A 22,619-nucleotide genomic window follows, 5' to 3' on the forward strand; every position below is an offset into this window, starting at 1 on the left:
TTTTTTCTAGTAGAGCTATATCTTCTCTTAATTAAATTAAATTTATTTAGTATAAAATTAAGTATAGATTTACTTCCATATTAAAAAGAAGCGGTTTGATAAAAAAAGTTTTCAAAGTGATCCTTCTTACAATCTCTTAATCTAGATGTAATTAAATTATTAGAATTACAATATTTTAATAATTAAAATGTCGGATAAGTTGGAAGTGCTAACAAAAATATTTAGTTACATCTTTCGTCGTAGTAGCGCGTTGCTTTGGTAGAGAATGTGTTTTGTTTTGAAAAGAAATTGACCCGAAAATAGTATGAATGTTTGATGCATGATCTAAGTGAGCTATTATCGAGTGTCTGTAAAAAGCGATTGTGAAAAACGATATCGAAAATGCACATAGAATTAGAGTTGGGTTGAAATGGTAGTCCAAGATGAAGCGTGAGACGAAAAATGAGATGAATGACGAGTGATTGAGATCAGAGTATATCGAGAAGTCAAGAGACCAGAGTATACGAGAAGTACAGCGAGTAATGTGAAAAATCAGTGTCATTGGACTTTAGAGAGTGTGCTATTAAAATAAAACTTTGCTTGTTAACAAATAGAATGTATTTTTTTAATTTTCCGAACCCAAAGCTCTGGTACCATAAGGATCCTACAAAAATACATTTAAAAGTCAAGTAATAAGAATTATTATTTCAAATTTATATTACACTTAATTGTTTCCTATGTGTTAATTTCACATTTAACACATTTAAAAAAAGAAAAAGAGAACATTTCATTAGCAAATAATTGATAAATTTGTAGTAAAATATGTAATATATAAAAGATATTAGGGATATTCCGTAAATGTCTTGTGTTACTGACTAAAATAGAAAAACATATGTAGTATCTTTTAAGGAAAATAAAAAGTGCTATTTTACAAAAATAAGCATATAGTATATCAGGAATAATGATTAATTAAATATATCACATATTTTAGTGTGAAGAGTTACTGCTACTGCTGCTACTGCTACTAGAAACACTATCATTCGAGTCTGACTCACTGTCCGAAGAAGAACTGCTACTACTACTTTCACTACTGCTACTAGAACTGCTACTATCAACACTAGAAGAGCTTGTATCACTGCAACTACTTGATTCTTTTCTCATTTTTTTTCTCTTCTGTCCATGAGATTTCTTAGTTTCCACTTTTTGTTCTTTTCTATAAATAAATGATAAATTCTACATTATCTTTATAAATCTCAATGTATATATATAATAATTTTTTAAAGATGCATACGTGTCATTTTCTTCTTGCATTTTTAAAGCTCTTTTAAGTTGTACAGTACGAGAAGATCTGTGTAAATACTTTCGTTTTCCTTTACATTCATAACTCCAATGTCCAAATTCCAAACATTTTTGACATCGCATTCCTTGTGGAGATAGATTACTGCAATTAAATAAAATATTAATAAAAAATGATATATTATGATCATAAATTCATATTAACATTAAACTCACTGAAACAAATATAACAGAATAAGTCAACATATCAATAAATATATATAAAAAATCTACTAACGTTTTTTTTATTACTTCTATTTTATTCGAACTCATTTTCTCTTTATGATTGTTATTTAATATTTATCAAAATTAGTTAAGATCTTCATATAGCATGGATAAATTTCGATTAGTTTATTTACATATAAAGAAAGATTATTCCGAGAGGTTATTTCACAGATATTTTGTGTGAAAACAAAAGTGGGGATAAATATGAAAGGAAATGAAATATTTATCTTTAAGTTGGTAGGTGGCGGTATTTGATAAATTGGCGCCATTTAACAAATTTATTTTCTAATACAAATGTAAATAAATATATATATATATGCATATATGTATATATATATATAATGATACGAGAAAATGGATTCTTATAATTATTATAGTAAATGGTTTAATTCAAACGAAATTGTAAATAAAATAGAAAATGTGACTCCCGTAAGTGTTGAAATAAATATTATAAAAGACATGATGGATATGTTTGAAGAAAGTTTTCGACAGAAGGAAGTACAATTAAATAATATGAACATTCAATTGGTAAGCGATTTATAGAAAACATAAAAAATTTTAATGTTTTTATATTTTGAAGTTTATTGGAATATAGTATAAGGCATTTTTTTTAGAACAATACTGACCAAGAAAAATGGATTATAAGAGATCAGTTTTGTTGTCAAGTGTGGAAATTTTCACACGATCATGATTTTTCACAAGTTTTTCAACATTATCCATACATTATAAATTCAATTAAACCTCATAATTGTCCTCATATTAACGAAGTTAAAAGTATTAAAAATGAAAACAATAATAGAGCAGGTCGTTATTTATGAATAGTATTGATAAATCAAATAATTTTGTTCTAGCAGTCAATATCATTTTTTTATTCCTATGTTAGTATCGTAAATTTTTTTTTGTGCGTTATATAGATGTGCAGAATAATGCAGAAAATATTCAAAAGCTTTCGAAAGAAATTGCTATTTTAACAAAAAAAATACTTATTATTACTATTAATAGAAATACACAAGAGATAACAATAAAAAATTTGTCCACCAAATTAGAACAATTACAATTATTTTCAGAAAAAATGGTGGAACTTCTTAGGTATATTTTAATAGTTATTTCAATGTGTTAATAGTTATTAGATACATTATTTAATTTGTTTATATGCTTTGTTGTTTATAATGGAGGAGTTTGTTCTTCTACAATTATTTTCAGGTTAATATCTAGTGTTGAGAAGTTAAATGATAATAAAAAATTTGAAAATAATGGTAAATATGTGTTAATTTTTACTGTGTACATTTTCATTAAATTTTGTAAAATATATTATTGACTATAAATTAATACATAGATTTAAAATACAAAAATAATAACTTGATAGTTCATGCAAATAAAGATAATACATTGGCATTTACTACGGCAAAAAAACTTCTTGGGCAATTCAAGCAACTTTCTCCTGTTTTAACTAAAAACAGTATCACATCAAAAGCAATGGCTGCAAATAATAACACAATAGAGCGTTTCATTGAAGTAAATATAACTTTTTTATATAAACATATTCACAAATAATCAATCCATTGTATTCAAAACCACTGTATTAAAAGAAATGATATTCTATATACTTATTTTGCAGTGTGATAAAAAGTTAAAAACCAAATTTTCATTAAAAATACAAAGTAATATATCTTTAAAGTTTGAGCAAAATAGACGTCTTAAACAAAAAGAGAAAAAATGTTAATATCTTTCTTACATTAAACTTTTGAAATATTTCTAATAATTATTTATTTAAAAAAAAAATTATTGTATAATTGTTATTTCACACAAAAGATAATTAAAAGTTAATTATAATAATTTATAAGATAATGCTTTTTAAATATTTATCCAATCCTATAAAATTTTTCTTAAAGAATCAAGATAGTAATTGAAATGTGACAGACTGCATTTAACATTTCTTCTGTATATCAAAAAGTATGCAAAAAATAAAGCATTTGCTATATAGTATATTTATATATTTAGAAATATTTATACAGGATTCTATATGATTATATAATATACATTGAATTACATTTTTTAAATTATACATATAATATTACGCCCAACATACCATCCAACACAATTTGAGAATAGCATATTCTCTATTTCCAAACAGCATTTGAACTAGTGACTTCTAATCCACAGGTTTTTGTTACTTATTTATTTTAAAACTGTTAAACAGTTTATCACAATAAATTGTATTGTAGCATTAATATTGGCAATATACACGTGTATCTGTAATACATGCAGGTCTTTATAATTTTCATTAAATTTGAGTTCATGTTAATTAAATGATTGTTAAAATAATATTACATAATATCTACATAAATATTTGTGCTTTGATATTAATTTATTTGATATTAATAATATAAATTATCTTTCTTTAGGGAATTTTAACTGAATAATTAGAGTAAATAATGCAATTAAATTACTTTATAAAAATTACAGTTAAAGAAAAAATATCATATATATATATATATATATATATATATATATATATATAAAACAGTATGTAGCTGTAATAACATTCTTTGAGAAAACTTTTTTATTTTGTTAAGTATTATGAGGATAAATTATTCATAAAGTATATCCTCACTAAAACACTAATGTATACATATACAGAATTATATGAATTCTATAACAGAATATGATTCTAAATATTAATATGATAATACATATTTAGTTAATAATAGCATAGAAACTCTTTCATTTAATTATATTTGAATTTTCTGTATTTTTTGTTCTATATGCTACATTTTTTTATTATTGTAATATATGATACAAACTTTGGAAAACATTTACTAAATAATTCAATAGCATGTCATTATCACAACCATTTGCTGTAACAATGATATTACAATATATATCTGCAGAAAAGTATAAATTAAAATGAAATTATCATTTATTATATGGTGACCAAAGAATATTAATTTAATCTTTAATAAAAGTTCTTCAATATCTTTCTATTGTAAAATGAAAAATAAATAAAAGTTAATTCCACACATATTTATTTTCTAAATTGAATATTAAACGATACAGAAAGAGTCTGATGCTTTGCATATATTTCCACAGACAATAGATAACAAATAGAATTATATTTACTTTCCATACATCTATGTACTTACATAAATGTAAATAGCTATATTTAACAGAATTTTAAGCATTGTTAATTTGAAGTTGAACTACAATATGAATGAAATGTATAATTTAATGCATACGGACGTAATATGTTACTTAAAATAATATTTATGAATACACGGAATCATATTTATAAAGTATGTTAATGATTAAATAATGTTTTTAATTTATTAATAAAATTATATTGGTCGATTGAAGTCTTACACTTAAGTTATGAATAATCTTATATTAGAAAAAAAAACATAATATTTAAGATACACATATAAAGATGAGCAGTATTGTTAAGAGAACTTCTATGCAATATTATTGTATTGCTCATACATTATCTATTGTATAAGAAGAATAATGCTGATAACAAATCACGATGTGTAATATGTTCAATGTGTTAATCATAGAAGCTTTTTGATGTGTGAATAGCAAAATACCATAAATTTGACTCTTGCACAACACGAAATCTGCAAATATCAAAATTAAGATGAAATCTACACAAATAAGAATATTATAGTGTTATTAATATAATCTTATCTATATAACATCAGCCAAAGAGCTAACAATATATTTGTCTGTAAATAACAATATAATGCACATATGGATATTCATAAGAACATTTGTATACAATTACTTAACACTTATATTGGCACTATGTCTCTGTGTACAGTCAAGAGAATATTGTAAACAATAAGAAAAATACAATTTTATGCTCATGTGTACTTAATATTTATTATTATATTAAATGTTTATGTTTGGCAGCATTAACCCTTGTCATGATAATGTATTGTAATTATTAATTTTACAATCTAGACTGAACATGTAATGATTATTATAATAATTAAACAGAACTGAAATGATTTTTATTATACTTTAAAAATGCTACATATGTTCAATGATACTCTCTTTAATACCTTTTCATAACATATGTGTGTAAATGCTATTAAAATAAATATTCTAGTTCTTTTAACAATATAAAATCAGCAATTTATAATTTGTAATACTTTCAATATTAAAAATGAATGAAACTATCATTATAAATGTCTCTTGACTGACACTACATGATAATACATAAAATATATTACTTCTAGTCTAAATGCTTTCAGCAACTATTTATTATATTTATTAAAATAATGTTACAATTGATAATTTTATGCTTTGTATATAATAAAAGATAGATATTGTGTGTTCAATATTCATAAAATTTTAAGAAACAAATTTAAGATTTAGAAACTTGCCATAGAATTGTTACTAAATAAAAACTTTCATAAAATATGAAATAATAATTGTAATTACAACTTTTATTTTCCTTATTTTTAGAATCAGTATACTTATGTCTATAGCTGCATATATATTTATACTGTCAAAAATAAAAAAATAATGTGCTGTTTAGCATATTTTACTTAAATTAGATAAATAGATCTCTTTTAGTCATCAGAAGAATACCTCCGTTTTGAATTTCTTATGTTTAATTTTATACCTGATAAAATGACAATTATGTTTGTATTTGCAAAAAGAACAAGATGATTAAAAGTAAACATAATATATATGGTGATAAAAATTTAAACACCTTTTGGTATTTGTAATACATGTATACAGTTGGCAAATTGTGTTCAATAAAATAACAATACAAGAAACACAATGTGATATCATTGATGTCGATTCTTAATATTTCTTCAATCATGTAGTATAAAGTAGAATCAACATTCATTTGATATTAAAAATTTATGGATTTTAATCAAATATATTAATGTTCAGCCTCATAAATATTGCATGTTTAATGGAAAATCAGAACAGAAGTAAATTATCTCTAATAGTTTGGGAAGATAAAAAATTTATGTATTCAAGAATTTACTTTTTTAACATATTAATATTATAAATTTTTTGCTTTCACACAATTTCAGGCACAGACTTTGTTCTTATGCATTACCATATTATGTTTCCAACTCTCTTAAACATATCAAAGATAAATAAATAAAAATAAAAAGAAGCTGTTAATTTACTTATCATTAGACTTTAAATCATTTAATTATGTTTTAAGCATCACATAATATAGGAAATACTTCAAGGATAAACGCAATTGAAATTCATATATTCTTAAAAGCTTATATGAGGATTCTATCATGATTAGACATTTTTACATATTTTTTTGTACTAACAATGTTATATAAGTGTGATTCATGCTATCATAGTATCTAAAATAGCTCATCATTTATTTGCAAAATAAACTTCCAATTCAGCACCAGTTACATATTAAATGTATGTTCCTCTTTATATTGAAAACATTACAAATATGTATTATCCATTTTGCAACAATAAAAATATTGCTCACTTTATACAATGCATATCAGTAACATTAATACGTTGTTATTTAAGTGAGATCATTATAATATCATACTTTGTATCACGTGCATTAAGAATCGACATCTATGTGATATATAGAAGGCTAGATTTGTTACATCGATCGATAAGGACCTTGCATCTTAAGAAACTGAATAACCAATGACGGACCTCCTGCAACTATCTCTGGAGGAATTTGTGACAAAGGACAATTCTCAATTGACATAATACTAAGATTTGTGCATAAAGCTAGTTCAAAAGGTAAATTATGTAAATTTGCATTATCATTAACATAGAGAGAATCTAAATTTTCTAATGTGCCAATCTCTTCAGGTAGATAATTAAGATTATTTTCTCCTACGCTCAAATGCGTTAGGTTTGTTAGATGCCCAATTGCACGTGGTAATGATGTTACTTGATTTGACTGCAAAATTAATTTCTGTAAGTCTCGTAAAAATCCAATCTCATTAGGAAGAGACTCTATTTTATTTTCTTCAAGATCTAGGACCCTGAGTTTACGTAAATTTGCTATACTGGCAGGAATACGTTTCAATAAATTATTAGATAGAATTAAAATCTCCAAACTTTGAAGACATTGAATATCATCTGGAATTTTTGTTAGCTGATTTGTACCAAGATTTAATTCAACCATATTAATCCATGTTCCAGTATCCAGAGGTAAAGCAGTCAATTGATTTTCTTTCATGTTCAGCTTCGTTAGGTTTTTAGCTCTAGAAAAAATACCATAAGGTATTTTATCAATCTGATTATGTTCAAGATTGATAGAGTAGACATTTGTAAACTGAGATGGTCCTCCTGACGGATATGCAGTAAATGCATTCCTAGACAATGTAATCGTCTTCAAATCGGAAAGACTGGAGAGTAATCCATCTGGCAGTTGGGAGACCTGATTCCCTTCTACACTGAATTCATCCATTAATTTACAGTTTGCTAATGATTTTGGGATACTAGATAATCGATTATATCGAAGACCTAATCTTGTGATCAATACCAGATTTCCAATTGTATCCGGTATGTCCAGAAGTTCATTATGCTGAAGATCGAGTGTAGATAGTTGCGTACAATTGCCTATTTCTTCTGGTAAATGTTCCAGATGATTATGAGATACGTCGAATGTTATTAAGTTAGTAAGTTTGCCAATACCGGCTGGAAGTTCCTTGATTTTATTTTCTCTCAGACTAAGCATAGTTAAATTCGTTAAATTTCGTATATTTTCATTAACATACCTGACGCGATTAAAGCGTAAAAACAATGTCGTGAGAGATGTTAACTTGTATACAACATCAGGTATTTCGTTCAATTTATTATGCCTCAAATCAAGAACTTTTAAAGATTTCAAATTTTCCAATGTACTTGGTAAACTCGTAAGAGAATTTTCGCTGAGTGCCAAAGTCTCCAGATTGGCAAGACAACCTATTTCTGGTGGAAGAGTTGCTAATTTGTTACCGTAAAGATAGAACTCTACTAGGTGCGTCAAATCTCTAACTGTGCTCGGAAGATTCGTGATACTTGATTTACTTAAATCAAGACGCTTAACGCACTCGTCCTTGCATCTTACAAATTCCTTCGAGACATCCAAGTCAGCTTGAATCGGTTTTCCTTTCTTGGTGGTCGGTTTAGGCTTATTTGATTCAGGATGTTTGACAGTTACGGTCTTTTTCGTATCGGGTCCAGCTATGGAAGCACTAGATAATTTTTTCTCCTTCAAGTGCTCCCTATTATCCCGTAAAACCTCCACGGCCTCGGGCATGTCGCCGGCCGTGCAAGTTGTCAGACCACAGCCCTCCAGATATTCGGGTATATCCTGCTCCTTCATGTAAAAAGTTGGAAGATTATCCTGGAGGTCTCCTCGGTCCCTCTTCACCTCCGACAAACACACTGTCGAAATATTACCCACACCCGTCCAATATTTAGTCGACTTTTTCATAATCTAAACCACTAGACGCGATTACGGACTCTTACGCGAGTTTCTATCTTTTTCAATCGTATTTACAACATCACATATTTTTATCAACTCTCCTTCTTTTATGACTCTATTGACATTATTGACGTTCGCCTGACGCGGCGCAAACGCGGAACGGATTTGGAAACGGTGATGTACGATAGGTAAACTCTCTTTTATATATACGTTATATACGTTATATACGTTCTAGACGTTTTCTTCGTTTCTCTTTGAAAAATTATTCTAAATTATTTACACCGCTCGATATAATATAAATATTTTTTTTAATAATTTTTTTCCAATTGATGTTCCTAATTCGGTTAATACTGACGGATATCACAGAAACTTAAATATTTGATACGCAATGCATATCTAAAATCCTACTCGCTTACTCTGTTTTTTACAATTGCGCTACTTGCGCATGATGTCTCCTTCACTTTCGTTCCAGCTTTATGCGAAGTTGCTGCTCTTGGCATCCTTCGATCGAATCTTAGATTTATCGATTTATCTTAATCTGCGCTTTGTATATACTTTCGGTATATGAAGTTGTATAAAACAATTTGTTATTATCATTTTATGATGATTGGATAAACTAATGTAATATCATCGAATAGGCTTCCAGAATTTGGACCAATTATCGTATGGGTTTTTCTAATTGAGAAACTTTTCATATATCCATTCGTTTAGAATAACCAATCACATTCAATATTTTTTAAAGTTTCCGAGATGATATAACAATTCAAGGTCAGATTCATCATACAAATACAAGAGAATGGAAGTCCATTAATTGTTCTTATTCGATAAATTCATTAGTATGCTTTCTCTCTCTCTCTCTCTCTCTCTCTCTCTCTCTCTCTCTCTCTCTATGTTATGTGTGTGTATTTAGGAGTGAAAAAATATAGGATCAAAATAAGTATCTTTCTTTGACTCTCAACTTTTGATAGAAAAAACTTTTATACGATTCAATAAGTTTATTATATTTCATTCTTTTGTGTAGAATTTTATACAATTTATTGTCAATCACATTTAAATATTAATAGATTTTTTAAATAGATAAACTTTATATTTTTCATGAACACCATATACTTTCAATTTATGAGATCATTCAACGTATTTTTTTTTATAATTTTTCACTTATTTTAATAACTTGATATAATTTTCTATTTTAATTATTAAATAGGGTTATATTTTATTCTGAAGATAAGGAAATGTATTGTTTCCCATAAACGCTAACATTTATTAAAGTGACTAGTTTTGGATTACCACGATAATATGATATTATCCTATACATTTGTATAAATATATAATGGAATCTTGAGTTCAAAACTCTACTTTCATAATAATTTTTCCATTTGTTTTTCCATAAATATCATGTGCTCATATTAATAAAATATAAACAGGAATTTTTTATATAAGTATATGGAAATTAAAATTTATACAAATAAATTAAGCTAATATTGTAAAATTTACTACAAAATCTACATCATAAAGAACTCGATCTACTTTTTTCAACTGATCGAATCATAGATTTTGCATTCTGTGTATTTTCTAAAAATTCCTTTTCATTTGTACCATCGTTTGCCATTCCTTGTTGTTCTCGCTTAGCTTCAAGTGCTTTCATATACGCAAGAAAAGATGTCCAGATGAAACTGCAAACACTTACATAAACTACACGATTATGCTCTGGAATTAACACGAAGTTAATAGTTTGTAGAATAGGCCATATGCATACTCCGACCTAAAAATAAAACAAAGTATGATCTTCATCTATAATTTTACCACTTTCATTGTTATTATACGATTAAATATACCTTATAAGTTGGCCAGAATTTCTGTTTTACTTCTTCAGCACATTCTGAAATAGATTTTTGTTCTAGTAAATTCATTCCAAAGAAAAAACAACACATAGCAGTTGGACTATATGTAACTTGTTCTACCAATGCCTGTCAAAAATCCATATATATATATATATATATAATAACACATCTTTACTCAATTATATCATAATATAAAATCTTTTAAAACTTACTTTTGTGATTGCAGATTTAAAATCAGATTTTGGCCAAAAATGTGAAGCGCATCTTAACCAACAATATAAAGTTGGTGCTACAAAAAAGCCACCATACAAACTAAATCTTAATGCTTCTGTATAATTCAATTCTGGTCTACCTGTTATTTTTTGCTGAAATAAGCTTGCAGTTGGCCAAATAATAGTATAAGATGCCATACCCCTTACAATAGGATATTTTTGAGATACTTCACGGAATTTTACTAAAATGATTCGCATTTTTTTTTATATAATCACTAAAAAGGCAAATTATTAATTATTATTTATTTTCTAATATTTATCTCGCACACCTTAATAATCGTACGTTTTTACTTCTTGTTAAACTTTATACAATTCAATACTGAATATACTAGTAATGAAAAAAACATAAATGATAAAAAAAAAAGGATAGCTTAAAAGAAAAGATTACGTTTTCAGATAACGAAGAATGTAAATCTACTGTCCTCTCTTTTACATGTTTTTATGTCACGTACTGATAACAGTTAGCGTATCATATACGTGAAAAAGGCGTATATATCTACTTGAAAAAACTGTTGCGAGACCAATCTATGATATTCCTTAGTGAAGATTTTGAAGAAATAGCGATTTGACAATATCGCTGCATCGGGAAACGATTCGCTACTACGGGAAACTCGCGCATATTCTCAATGACACGGACGAGCTTATGCGCGACACGCGCAAAACTCCCGCCGGTGATGAAATTAGTCGATCCATTCTTGTCTGTCCTTGATTACTTAGTGGTGGTCCTTCACCACGGTCTTGGTTGAGTTAGGTTCTACTTCCAATATTGCGCAAACGAGTTTTTCATTTTCTGTTGCCATGGTGATGCGTCGTGCATCCGATAATCCAAAAAAGAAAATCTTAGATATGATAATGTCTTACGTTTCAACAAAGTTTCTTTCGAAATACAGATGCCGACGCTTAAACGCGTCATACGTGTACTATTATTAACATAAACGTGCTATTCTAAACATAGTACGTAAGAAAAGGAAACGTTTATTTCAATGACTCATTTATCAATTTAATACAATTCCACCCTGTTTGGAAAGAAAATGTTAACGTTTAATTTAAATCTAATGTTTTCCAAATATATAATTTTTCCTTTATTATGTGAACAATATCGTACAAAGAATATAACTCAATAATTATCTATAGATATTTATAGTTATCAATTTTATAAAAAGTTCAAAAAGCTAAAAATTTCATAATTATATGTAATATACATTTCATCTGATATTGTCCCATATGTAATATGTGGATCAAAATAATTCTACCAGAAACAAAGCAAAAAAAAAAGTATATATATATATATATGTACTTTTATCTACATAAAATAATTAAATAAAAAATTGCTGATTTGCATAATTATACTTTAACTCAAAAATGCTGCTTTATAATATTTAACGATTAAACAATATAAAATAATATTAGTAAATTGGGTTCTATATAAATACAGATATAGATCTTGCATCATTAATTTTATCATGTAGCATGTCAAATATTCAGAATTATTTTTAAATATACCATGTATGAATTGATTTTTATACAGATTTTTTGATCACCTTGCATTAGCCTTTAATGATAAAAAAATACTGCACATTCTAATATTCGTGATTTACATCCATTATTTAAAACTATATACACTGCATATTAGCATTAATTAATAATATTAGAATAATCCCACTGATGTCGTGAATATTCAATTGCCTAAGTTGTCCATTGATTTCTGAAAACTACTAAATGTAGTTTTCACTTTGCTGCAATGTCAAATAAATCAAAAATCCCTTCATTTTCACTAAGATTAAATTGGTAATCTTTTTCTCCTGGTGGTGGACTTAATCTGACAAGTGGACCACAGACTATAAATAAGTAGTACATAAATTTGATAAGCTATTAATATAGAAAATATTAAAAGAGTTAACTGAGAAAATTACTTACTATCGGAATAAAATTGATCAAGTATTTCAAGTTCTCCTTGAATAATATCTATAATAAAATAAATTAATTTTAATTAGAAATAAATAAAAGTTATTCATAATTTCAATATTAAAGAATTATGAGTAATTTCTATTTACCAGATGTATTTACATCGCGAAGAACTATCTTTGCTTCTATTAATTCTGGATCATCCTCATCTTCTTCGTCAGATAACGTAGAGTCATGCTTGCTGATACCTTTTGGTGGTCTGTAAATATATATATACACACACACATACACACACACACACGTACTATTATGTATATCTATACTTTTTAATGCTTCATTATTCAATATTTTATTGTATGCAAAGGATAACTAACAAAATAATATTTTTGTATGGTTTATACCAAATGAACAACATATTCTCAATAGTTATTCATCCCCTTATAAGACCAGTATGGTTACTGTTTGCTCTGAGCAGATCAATAATACTACTTTTTTATTACTGATATATAAAGAGCAAATGTTTTTCTTACGATAATAACACAGATAAATTTTAATATCAATTATCTTTTAAATTACAATATAATTTAATTGCAAAACTTTTTACCTTCCTACTTTTCTCTTTGGTTTAACATTGGCCTCCTCTTTTTTTTCATCTTCTTCTTTTACTCTTTTCATACCCTTTGATTCTTCTTGTAACCTCATTTCTAATACTTTATTATCATAAGTTTTTGCTAAATCTGGTTGAACCATATATACTTTAATTTCACCTGAATTACTTTTTAAAAGCATTTCATAATTTATTTCTCTTTCTTCATCCTCTGCTATCTAACAAATAAAACATTGTTATTACAATTCAACAACACCAGATCATATAAATAAGCCTTACAATATATTTGTAATATATTTCCACGTACATTCACTTGAGCCATATTTGGCACACTTAATTCTGTATCTGGTGGAGCTTGAATTCCTAATACAAAATCATCAGGAAAATTTTCTTTGACATCTTCATAAGAGATATATGCATACTTTTTATTAACTATATCATTCTCAATATTTTTTATACTTTGTTGAATCCACTGTGTATGTGTATCTAATAAATGTTCATGGTCCTCTAATTTTTTAATTTCATCTTTCAAATCTGACAATTTTTCACCAACTTCTTGCGTATTACAACCAGGACCTGCACCTCTACATAAGATATAATAAATCAGTATTTATGTTAAATTTAACTGTAAAATATTGTAAGTTAGATGAAATATAATAATAAATTTGCATACATACTTCCATTGGATACTATTTTTGCTTTTCTTCTCTATAAGACCAATGCCCTCAAGGACATTTGTAATATCATAAATGCGTCTTTTTTGTCTAACTTCTAGAAGATCTGCGGCCTGCAACATTATAAATAGACATCGTTATCTTAATTAGTAAACATAATATTGATATAAAATGATGGTATCATATTTATAATTCTTTATGTTTAGGTTATGTTTACCCACATATTGAATCATGACAAATTATTAATGTAAAAGAAAAAATAAACAGAAACAAAATTTTATAATCTTTAAATTTTTCTTTAGATAGAAATTTACAATACTTAATAAAAAACATCACATTATTGGTACACTTTTTTCAAAATTCCCGCAAGCTAGAAATGGCGTATACATCCGTAATAACTTAACCTCACATGCAAGCTAACTTTTTGTCTCGCAACTTGGTGAAAGTACTTACGACTTTTAAATCGAGAACGCCGTCTTTCGCTTTTTGCAAAAGAGTAACAAATCGAGTAGTCAGTAAACCAAGAGATTTTTCAAATCTACTTTGCTGATTATCTGCCATTTTTAAGACCGTTGTCAAAATTTTCAAAACTGACTATCCTCTTCGAAATTGCCGCAACACCTCGGACGCCATCCCAAGCAATGAATAAATAGTATTTAAATAAAAGCGCGTCTCTAGTATCGATACATTTTTCTCAGTAAAATTAATTTTCAATTATACTAATGTGTTATAGATTATTTCATTTTAAAGTTAACAATTAATTTCATTTTATGTAATTTAAATAAAAAATTTCTTTAAATAAAAGTGAGAATGCTTGTAACTATTCTAATGAAAGTAATATACGAGAATTTGTTGATACATAAAAATATGTGTATTATATGTATTAAAATATTTTTAAAAATCTAATAAAATTATAAATTGTAAGACATATCTAAATTTACAATACAGCGTGAAATAAATTATTTCATATATATGATCACTTAATGTTATGTACAATTAAATGTTCTATTTATACCATAATAAATAGATAATCGTATTTAATCTATATAAAATATTTACAGTAACAAAAGTATTTACAAATTTTTATTAGGGAAAAATAAATTCATTAGTTGCAGTAGTTGCATCAGGACTAAGACTGGAACTTGCAGAACTGAGAGTTTCTTCTTTAACCTTAAGCATAGATGAATCTCTATCTTTATTTTTATCTTTGTCCTTCTCTTTTTCTTTTTCCTTGTCTTTCTCCTTATCTTTAAGTTTATCCTTTTCTTTTTTATCTTTATCTTTTCCATGTTTATGATCATGTTTGTGCTTATGTTTATGCTTGTGCTTCTTTTTATCTTTCTTCTTCTTTTTATTCTGATAAAATAATTGCATAGTAATAATAAAATAAAACACATATATAATAAAAAAAAAAAATAATAATAATAATAAAATTTACCTTATTGACTGAATCAGATTTTTGTTTATGTTCTTCTGAATCTTTTTTAAACATTCCAGGTTCAAAACCTACAGGACCTTGTGTTCCCATAATACCTGGTAAAGATGCAGAATTATCACTATAATATTCTGATTTTACTTTACCATCATTAGGTACTGGTGTAACACGTCCTTCCTATTACAAAAAAAAAATTACAAATTTCCTGGATATTATGTCATTTTTTTATAATATTTTATACATATAATAAATAAAAAATGATCATACATTGTTTACTTGCTTTAAGCGTTTTACTTCTGGGATGTAATCTGCAGAATTAGATGGTCCTGGTGTATCCTTATTTGGCGATGCTTTGCGTTTGTTAGCTCCACTTATATTATCTAATTCAATTACTGATTCATTTTTTATATGTTGAATATTTGGCTTTATCTATATAGTTGGATGAAGTTATTTAAATAAAATATCTCTATGATAATATATTTTTTTATAATGAAATTATATAAGAGCAAAAACTTACTTCTCGTTCTGGGCTATTTTGAAGACCAATTTTTCTAGGCTTAGTAATAAGTGCAAGTTCTGGAATTGGAAGACAAACAGGACGTTTTGTACCATACAGAGTATAGTACAAATCAACTAAATCACATCTCAATTTGGCGTCATGTGAAAGCATGCCACTAAATAATGAAAACATTATGTAAGTTTATCTTTAATGGGAAAAAAAATCAAATTTATGTTTAACGACATTTAATTATACATACTTAATTAAGTTCCAAATACGATCCACTAATTCAGGTTTATCTAAATGATGTTTCTGAACTTTTTCGAATGGTGGATTTTCAACCATTAATCTTACTAATCTGTGACGTACTCCAGGATGTGGATCTGTCTCCGCCATATCCAACAAAAATTCCAAATCTTCCCACTTACCATCGACTCTTGTAAAATCTACTAAAGCTTCTAAAGCTGCAATTCGTATATCTACATTAGAAAGACAAAAATAAATGATTATATTTATATTATACATGAATTTTACACACACACGCACACACAAAGCATGTTAATATACCATATGAGCATTGTATATTTCATGTACATACCAATGAATTGTCCATATGCTGCATAGGCTCTAAATAAATGTGGATTGCTTGGAAGATGGCCAAATTTTTGTAAAATTCTTATAACTTTTAAACATGCTACACTAACAGTATATTTATAGCAAGGCAATAATTTTTCTAAATTCAGATTCCTTGTAACTTCTTCTAATATAGCCTTTGTATCAATTGATAAAGATTCTGCAGTAATAGCTGTCCTAATATATTTAATGAATAATAAAATTAGGTTTATATGATTGATATTTTAAGTTACAAAAAAAGTATATTTTACCCTTGCTGTACACTAATAACTGGTGTCACAGTTGCTCCAAGTGCCTCAATTAATGCTGCTCTATAATAATTATCCGAGTATCTATTTTTACTGTTATCATTATATTTGAATAAATCCATTAGAAAAGCTAAAACCTCAGGAGGACAAATACCATGAGCATTACGCAATCCTGCCATAGCGACGGGAATAGTCTGTATGTGTAATAAATAAGATGAAATTTTTAAATCTATATATATATATATATACATGTATATAAATTAATGTTTTGAAAGACACATAAAAAAAATGAGAATTTACCTTTTGTAAAAAATAATGTTGAAAATTCGAAAAATTATTTTGTTTAATAATTCTTCTGCAAGATGCAGAACCAAATAACTTTCGAAAAATTGCTAACATCGCTGGTGGACCTGCCCATGTTGCCACCATTGCATTAGCAACCTATATAATATGTCAAAGATATGACTAAAATCTTTAAAGTTTACTTTAAATAAGTTACTTTATAAACAAAGAATATTACTTTTGTTAAACAATGTGCTGCTCTAAGCCGCACTTTGTAGTAACAATGTTCATTCTCAATAGTGTCTGTTAATGCAAGTCGCGTTGCAGGTGTTGAATGATTCTGTAATGCCTCTATAGCTTCCAACTGAGCTGTTACATCTCTTTCATGTCTTAACTGATATTGCCATTGATAATCAGGTTGTTCAATATGAACTGCACGCATAAGAGTCATATCTGGATCTAATCTTATCCATAAAACTGGAGAATCACTATGAAAAAAGAATAAAATTATCAGACTTTATCGATCATATAATTACATAAAGTTATTTATTTTAATTATTACTTACTCCATAGCGGAAAGGTCCATATCAACTTCTTCTCCAGTACAAAGTGGAATTTTTTTTTTCTTATTTCTACGGCTTTTACTGTGACACGTTATATCTGCTTTAGCCGCAGTACCTTCAATTTGCAAAGTATGCTTAAATGTACCATCTAATTCTTGAATATTTACTAGTAATGGGCCTACGTATTTTCTAATCCCTCTTTGATGAATGGTGTCTTGTCGAATTTCTAACTCAACTGTATTTCTATATATGGCGTGATTACATTTGTATTATTATATATTTATCAATACTCAAACACTTTACTTAGCAAAAGAAAGGTATAGAAACTCTTAGAATTTTTAAGCATAGATACCTTTTTCTATTAAACACAAAACTTAAACTAAACTTTGCATGACCACCTGTTCTGACCCATAAATCTATAAAAACAGCCATATCTTTCCCAGTCACTGTAAAAATGGCTTTTGTAAATACATTTGTGCTAATTAACATGTGAGACCACAGACCAGAATCAATTTTTTGTTGTGCAGCATTTGCAGCAAGTGACAGCTGTTTATTGAAAACCTATTAAATAAAAATAAAAATTAATTTTTAAATAATGTCTATTTTCTATCATTTAAGTATATGCGCATGCACGCATATACGCATACTGATATGTATATATATATATATATTGTATAATAGTGTAATAGTATAATATATATATAGTAATAATGATCAATGATAAATACTTGAAGAAGTAATTCCTGGCCTATTCTATGCTCTAACATTCTTATGACTAAATGAGCTTTTTTGCGAAGTACTTCAATATATTTTGGTGACATAGTATGCAAATTCCTTATAGGAAAATAAAAACCAGGCTCAGGTGCTCTAGGAGCTGGTGCTGGAGTATTTGCAGCAATGGGCAATGGAGCAGGTGGTTGAGATGGATCCAATATTATACCTCCAAATTGTTCTTCATATTTTACAACTTCTTGAAGTTCCTGAAAACAAAGATTATAATGTAAAGAATTTAATTTAAGATTATAATACATTTAAACGTATTTTAATCAATATGATATAAACTAAAAGAAAACAATTAATGACTCACTGATTGGATCCATTCTCTATATTCGTTATTACCAAAACATTTTTTTGCATATAATCCTGTTAAATATGTCGATATACCTTTTGGCAACCACGTATCTGACCAATTCTGCATAGATATGAAACAACCAAAAAATTGTTCTGCAATTGCTTGTGCCATTGCTTTCTTTGTGATGTAAACTTGATCAATAATTGCAGTAGAATGCAATAAATTTGTACTATAAAAAATGATTTTATGTTGTAATATAATTTATAAGAAAGAGAAATCAACGTTTTCATAATTTTAATTTAACAAATTTAAATTTCATTGTACTTTAAAATGCTCATAGTTGCGTATGCATTGATATCTTCATCTATTTCATCAACGAACACTTGTTTATAACAGGAATATGGATATCTATTGGATAATGTTTCTTCATAAAATTCAAATGCTTCATGCATATATTTTGCAGATACTTTTAAGGATGGTAAAAGATGCGGTAAACAGAAGTGTGTTACTTCATGCATATAAGGATCCACAAATATTTCAAAAGGTCTGAAAAACAGCAAATAAATGTTCAAATCATGATACGACTATCGATTGAAAACATTTTTTATATAATTCTGTTAAAACAATAAGATTACTTACCCAACAGCAAGAGCAATGTTTGGAGCACAAGCTGGAGTATTAAGAACATAATGGAAGGTTTTCCTGCGCATGTCAGGAGTATAAACAACTTCTACTAGATCTCCGCAAGATATTGCAGTCATGGAATCATCAACCGTGAACTCTAATTTCCAAGTACAAGGTTCTGCAAAACTATCAACACAAGGGAACCATAATCTTGATGAATTTTCATAGCTATATGTATACATATGAGCACCTCTCTAGAAAAAATATAGATAATCATGTATTAAGACATTATTAAAATATTTCATTTACTTAAATATGTATACCTCTGCTAGAGTGCCTTCACAATTTGGTACTACAAAATGAACTCCACCTTGCGGTTGTTCTAATGAAAACTCAATACTAATTCTTAAAGGACGACTTTCTCCAACCAAATGTGCTGCATCTGGTGGAATTTGTACAACTAATTCACCTACATTATTATCAGGGTCAACTTTCTGTGCTGCTGCTAAATGAAGATTCGAAAAGAACTCCAATGAACGCCTACATAAATATTAATAACTGCAATAATTATAAATAATAGATAGAAAAGAAAAAAAGAGAACATTAAAATTACTTACTGTTTACCATCTCCTTGACATATATCTAGAAATGGATCAAAATATTGAAATGGTGCTTCATATGTATCATTTAAACATACTCTATATATTCTACATTGTTTTGCATTAAGTTTTACAAGTCTCAAAGTATCTCTCAAAGGAACTATCGTCAATTCAACAAAACCCTGTTTATAACATAAAATATTATATATTTTAATATATAAATAATTATTTAATAAATTTGAATACTTACAATTATACTTTTTCTTGGAAAACTTATGCCTGTTAAGCTCACTATTTGATGAGCTGTAAAATAATAATTATTTGGTTATAAAATCATTATAAATAAAAGCAACACAAATACAAAATTATGCATTAATGTTTAATTCAAATCGAAAATATTAAAATAAGGTATTATATTTTCAGCGATATATCTTTATTACAAGTATCTAGAAATATGTAATAACGCATTAACTTTTGAGAAAATTATATAAATTGTATAAATTGCAAAACACAACAATCAGAAACTTAACCTAAACAATTTTGAAACAAACATAATGTAATTAAAATATATTTTTATTTTATACAAGAAGAAAAATACTTATAATTTATATGGTCTACTATTATCAGCCGTTCTTTCTTTCTTCATTGTTTTTTTTATAAAAAAATCACTTTGTTTTAATGAAAAACATCCAACACCATTATCGACCAAGCTCCACTAAAGAAAGGATACAGATACATAGTTCACAGACTGTACCTCCGTCGCCAACTCATGAAAAAAAAATATAGTGATATCGAGTTGCTCCGAGTACGATGTGGTAATACTTAACAATAGTATATGCCGATGATACATTTAACTAAGTAAAAGAGAATAAAAGATAATAAATGAAAACAAATAAGACAAATATATAGAACAACGATAAAGAAATTATAATTTTTCTGCGAATTTCTTCGAGAAATTAATATAGAATTTTCTTATATATAGTCCGTTTATATATCGTAATATTATCGGACAAGGAAAATGTAAGTGCGTTAATGTTTAGTTACAATTAGAGTGAAAAAATTTTTTAGAGATTATTCAGAGTAAAGAGAATTTAATTGAGGTATGCAGCCATTCGCCCGATAATACTTGCATCATACTGAATTGCCTCATACAAGTACTATCGACCCAGGTCCCACCGCGTGGAGGTTGCTGCATCTGGGGACCCGCGGGCTAACGGGGACTCTACTCTAAAATTCGCGTGACCGACGTGATCAAATAATCGGCGTTCTATAAAACGAAGTCCCCGGTAGGACTATTAATCGCGCCCGAACACTCCCGTGAGTGTTATAATTACGGTGACTCTACTCTAAATTCGCGTTCGCGACGTTTCACGCACTAACCGAGACTTCAGGCAACTAACTGGAGGAGGGTCAGTCCACGCTTACGGATAGCAAACCATACTACTCGGTAGCACATAAACCGACACACGACCAGTCAATTATTCGTTTTAGCAATCAAACGAAGTCCATCACCGTAGGACTTTTAATCGCGCCCGAGAACACCACTCCCGTGCCCGCCGACACAGGCGCGAGTGTTCTTCCTATCTTACCCGTATTCGCGTCTAACAATCGAATATAAACCGAACCATTCGACGATCGGACCTGCACCAATACATCGAAAAAGAAGAGAAGAAGAGAAAGAGGAAAAGAAAGCCGAAACATGCGCGCACGTGAAAAAGACAGAACTGCGAAGAAAAGAAAGAAAAGATAACCGGAAGGTAACACATGCACGCGTGAGAACGATGAAATTGAAAAGAGAAGATGGACAAAAATGTAGGTACGTAGGAACATCGGAAAAAGATGAAATTAAAAAGAAAATATGGACAGAGAACATCGCTGCACCGAAACAAAACTAGAGTACGAAAATCGAGCTCGATTTTTCGGTACTGAAAGAAGGAGACCCGCACGGAAGCCCGCGCCCATGAGCCCCACCCATGGGACCCACCCGATACAACCTATGATAATGTCGAAAAATTATGTCAATTATTTGCGTTTCAATGAATAGAAATGACTGAGTATTTACTGCCGAATATACGAAAGATATAAGAAACAATGGAAGATGTATGTCATTCGAGATTCAATTTAGAGTAACATCGAAAAGATTTTGGAAATATTTCGAAGAACGCAGCCATTTGCTCGGTAATACTTGCACTATATGAGATTTCGACATATCACAAATACTTCCGACCCAGGTCCCACCGCGTGGAGGTTGCTGCAGTTGGAGACCCGCGGACTAACGGTGACTCTACTTTTTACTAATTCTACTATTATCAAAAAAGCAAAGCAACGGGGCGATTTCCACTCCCGACAAATTCAAGCCTCCAAACGCTAAAATTGCAGCCCCATGCGTCTCCGCATTTGGGA

At 28.2% G+C, this 22,619-nt stretch overlaps 6 protein-coding genes across 12 annotated transcripts; 1 reads left to right on the forward strand and 5 right to left on the reverse strand.

Annotated features, from left to right (window-relative positions):
- Positions 1–579: 579 nt before the first annotated feature.
- Positions 580–9,524, reverse strand: LOC122633159 (zinc finger CCHC domain-containing protein 10). Of its 2 annotated transcripts, none has more exons than XM_043820738.1 (3): positions 9,379–9,524; positions 1,271–1,420; positions 580–1,192 (listed from the first exon to the last, which is right to left on the reverse strand). In XM_043820738.1, exons 2-3 carry the CDS (start codon positions 1,399–1,401, stop codon positions 967–969), a joined length of 357 nt encoding a protein of 118 aa, XP_043676673.1. In that variant the 5' UTR covers positions 1,402–1,420; positions 9,379–9,524; the 3' UTR covers positions 580–966. The 2 variants fall into 2 exon arrangements, with proteins under 2 accessions (XP_043676673.1, XP_043676672.1); XM_043820737.1 differs by lacking the exon at positions 9,379–9,524 and adding an exon at positions 1,553–1,763.
- LOC122633100 lies at positions 1,897–3,262 on the forward strand. The gene is made up of 6 exons (XM_043820641.1): positions 1,897–2,067; positions 2,154–2,343; positions 2,454–2,628; positions 2,743–2,795; positions 2,876–3,054; positions 3,158–3,262. Exons 1-6 carry the CDS (start codon positions 1,999–2,001, stop codon positions 3,260–3,262), a joined length of 771 nt encoding a protein of 256 aa, XP_043676576.1. The 5' UTR covers positions 1,897–1,998.
- Positions 4,549–9,214, reverse strand: LOC122633155 (leucine-rich repeat protein soc-2 homolog). Its single transcript, XM_043820730.1, has one exon. The coding sequence runs from the start codon at positions 8,969–8,971 to the stop codon at positions 7,139–7,141; it is 1,833 nt and encodes a 610-aa protein (XP_043676665.1). The 5' UTR covers positions 8,972–9,214; the 3' UTR covers positions 4,549–7,138.
- Positions 9,525–10,202: 678 nt separating the features above from the next.
- Positions 10,203–11,981, reverse strand: LOC122633157 (mpv17-like protein). Of its 3 annotated transcripts, XM_043820736.1 has the most exons (5): positions 11,464–11,981; positions 11,156–11,290; positions 11,016–11,092; positions 10,798–10,929; positions 10,203–10,724 (listed from the first exon to the last, which is right to left on the reverse strand). In XM_043820736.1, the coding sequence occupies exons 2-5, from the start codon at positions 11,271–11,273 to the stop codon at positions 10,470–10,472; spliced, it is 582 nt and encodes a 193-aa protein (XP_043676671.1). In that variant the 5' UTR covers positions 11,274–11,290; positions 11,464–11,981; the 3' UTR covers positions 10,203–10,469. The 3 variants fall into 3 exon arrangements, with proteins under 3 accessions (XP_043676671.1, XP_043676669.1, XP_043676670.1); XM_043820734.1 differs by having other exon boundaries at positions 11,016–11,290; positions 11,464–11,980; XM_043820735.1 differs by lacking the exon at positions 11,464–11,981 and adding an exon at positions 11,345–11,427 and having other exon boundaries at positions 11,016–11,257.
- Positions 11,982–12,519: 538 nt separating this feature from the next.
- LOC122633156 (transcription factor E2F4-like) lies at positions 12,520–14,939 on the reverse strand. 3 transcript variants are annotated; one of them, XM_043820731.1, is made up of 7 exons: positions 14,715–14,939; positions 14,265–14,374; positions 13,895–14,171; positions 13,585–13,805; positions 13,130–13,239; positions 12,993–13,040; positions 12,520–12,913 (listed from the first exon to the last, which is right to left on the reverse strand). In XM_043820731.1, exons 1-7 carry the CDS (start codon positions 14,820–14,822, stop codon positions 12,804–12,806), a joined length of 984 nt encoding a protein of 327 aa, XP_043676666.1. In that variant the 5' UTR covers positions 14,823–14,939; the 3' UTR covers positions 12,520–12,803. The 3 variants fall into 3 exon arrangements, with proteins under 3 accessions (XP_043676666.1, XP_043676667.1, XP_043676668.1); XM_043820732.1 differs by lacking the exon at positions 14,715–14,939 and adding an exon at positions 14,483–14,509; XM_043820733.1 differs by lacking the exon at positions 14,715–14,939 and adding an exon at positions 14,479–14,499.
- A 342-nt stretch (positions 14,940–15,281) lies between these two features.
- Positions 15,282–20,976, reverse strand: LOC122633153 (transcription initiation factor TFIID subunit 2). 2 transcript variants are annotated; one of them, XM_043820727.1, is made up of 19 exons: positions 20,819–20,976; positions 20,467–20,521; positions 20,235–20,398; positions 19,941–20,157; positions 19,633–19,871; positions 19,318–19,539; positions 19,009–19,222; positions 18,650–18,901; positions 18,274–18,482; positions 17,925–18,164; positions 17,597–17,846; positions 17,377–17,517; positions 17,080–17,270; positions 16,794–17,005; positions 16,455–16,659; positions 16,214–16,370; positions 15,964–16,125; positions 15,700–15,873; positions 15,282–15,617 (listed from the first exon to the last, which is right to left on the reverse strand). In XM_043820727.1, exons 1-19 carry the CDS (start codon positions 20,860–20,862, stop codon positions 15,348–15,350), a joined length of 3,618 nt encoding a protein of 1,205 aa, XP_043676662.1. In that variant the 5' UTR covers positions 20,863–20,976; the 3' UTR covers positions 15,282–15,347. The 2 variants fall into 2 exon arrangements, with proteins under 2 accessions (XP_043676662.1, XP_043676661.1); XM_043820726.1 differs by having other exon boundaries at positions 16,455–16,674; positions 20,819–20,973.
- Between the last annotated feature and the right edge of the window lie 1,643 nt (positions 20,977–22,619).

Source organism: Vespula pensylvanica, chromosome 11 (genome assembly GCF_014466175.1).
Source record: "Vespula pensylvanica isolate Volc-1 chromosome 11, ASM1446617v1, whole genome shotgun sequence".
Lineage (NCBI taxonomy): Eukaryota > Metazoa > Arthropoda > Insecta > Hymenoptera > Vespidae > Vespula > Vespula pensylvanica.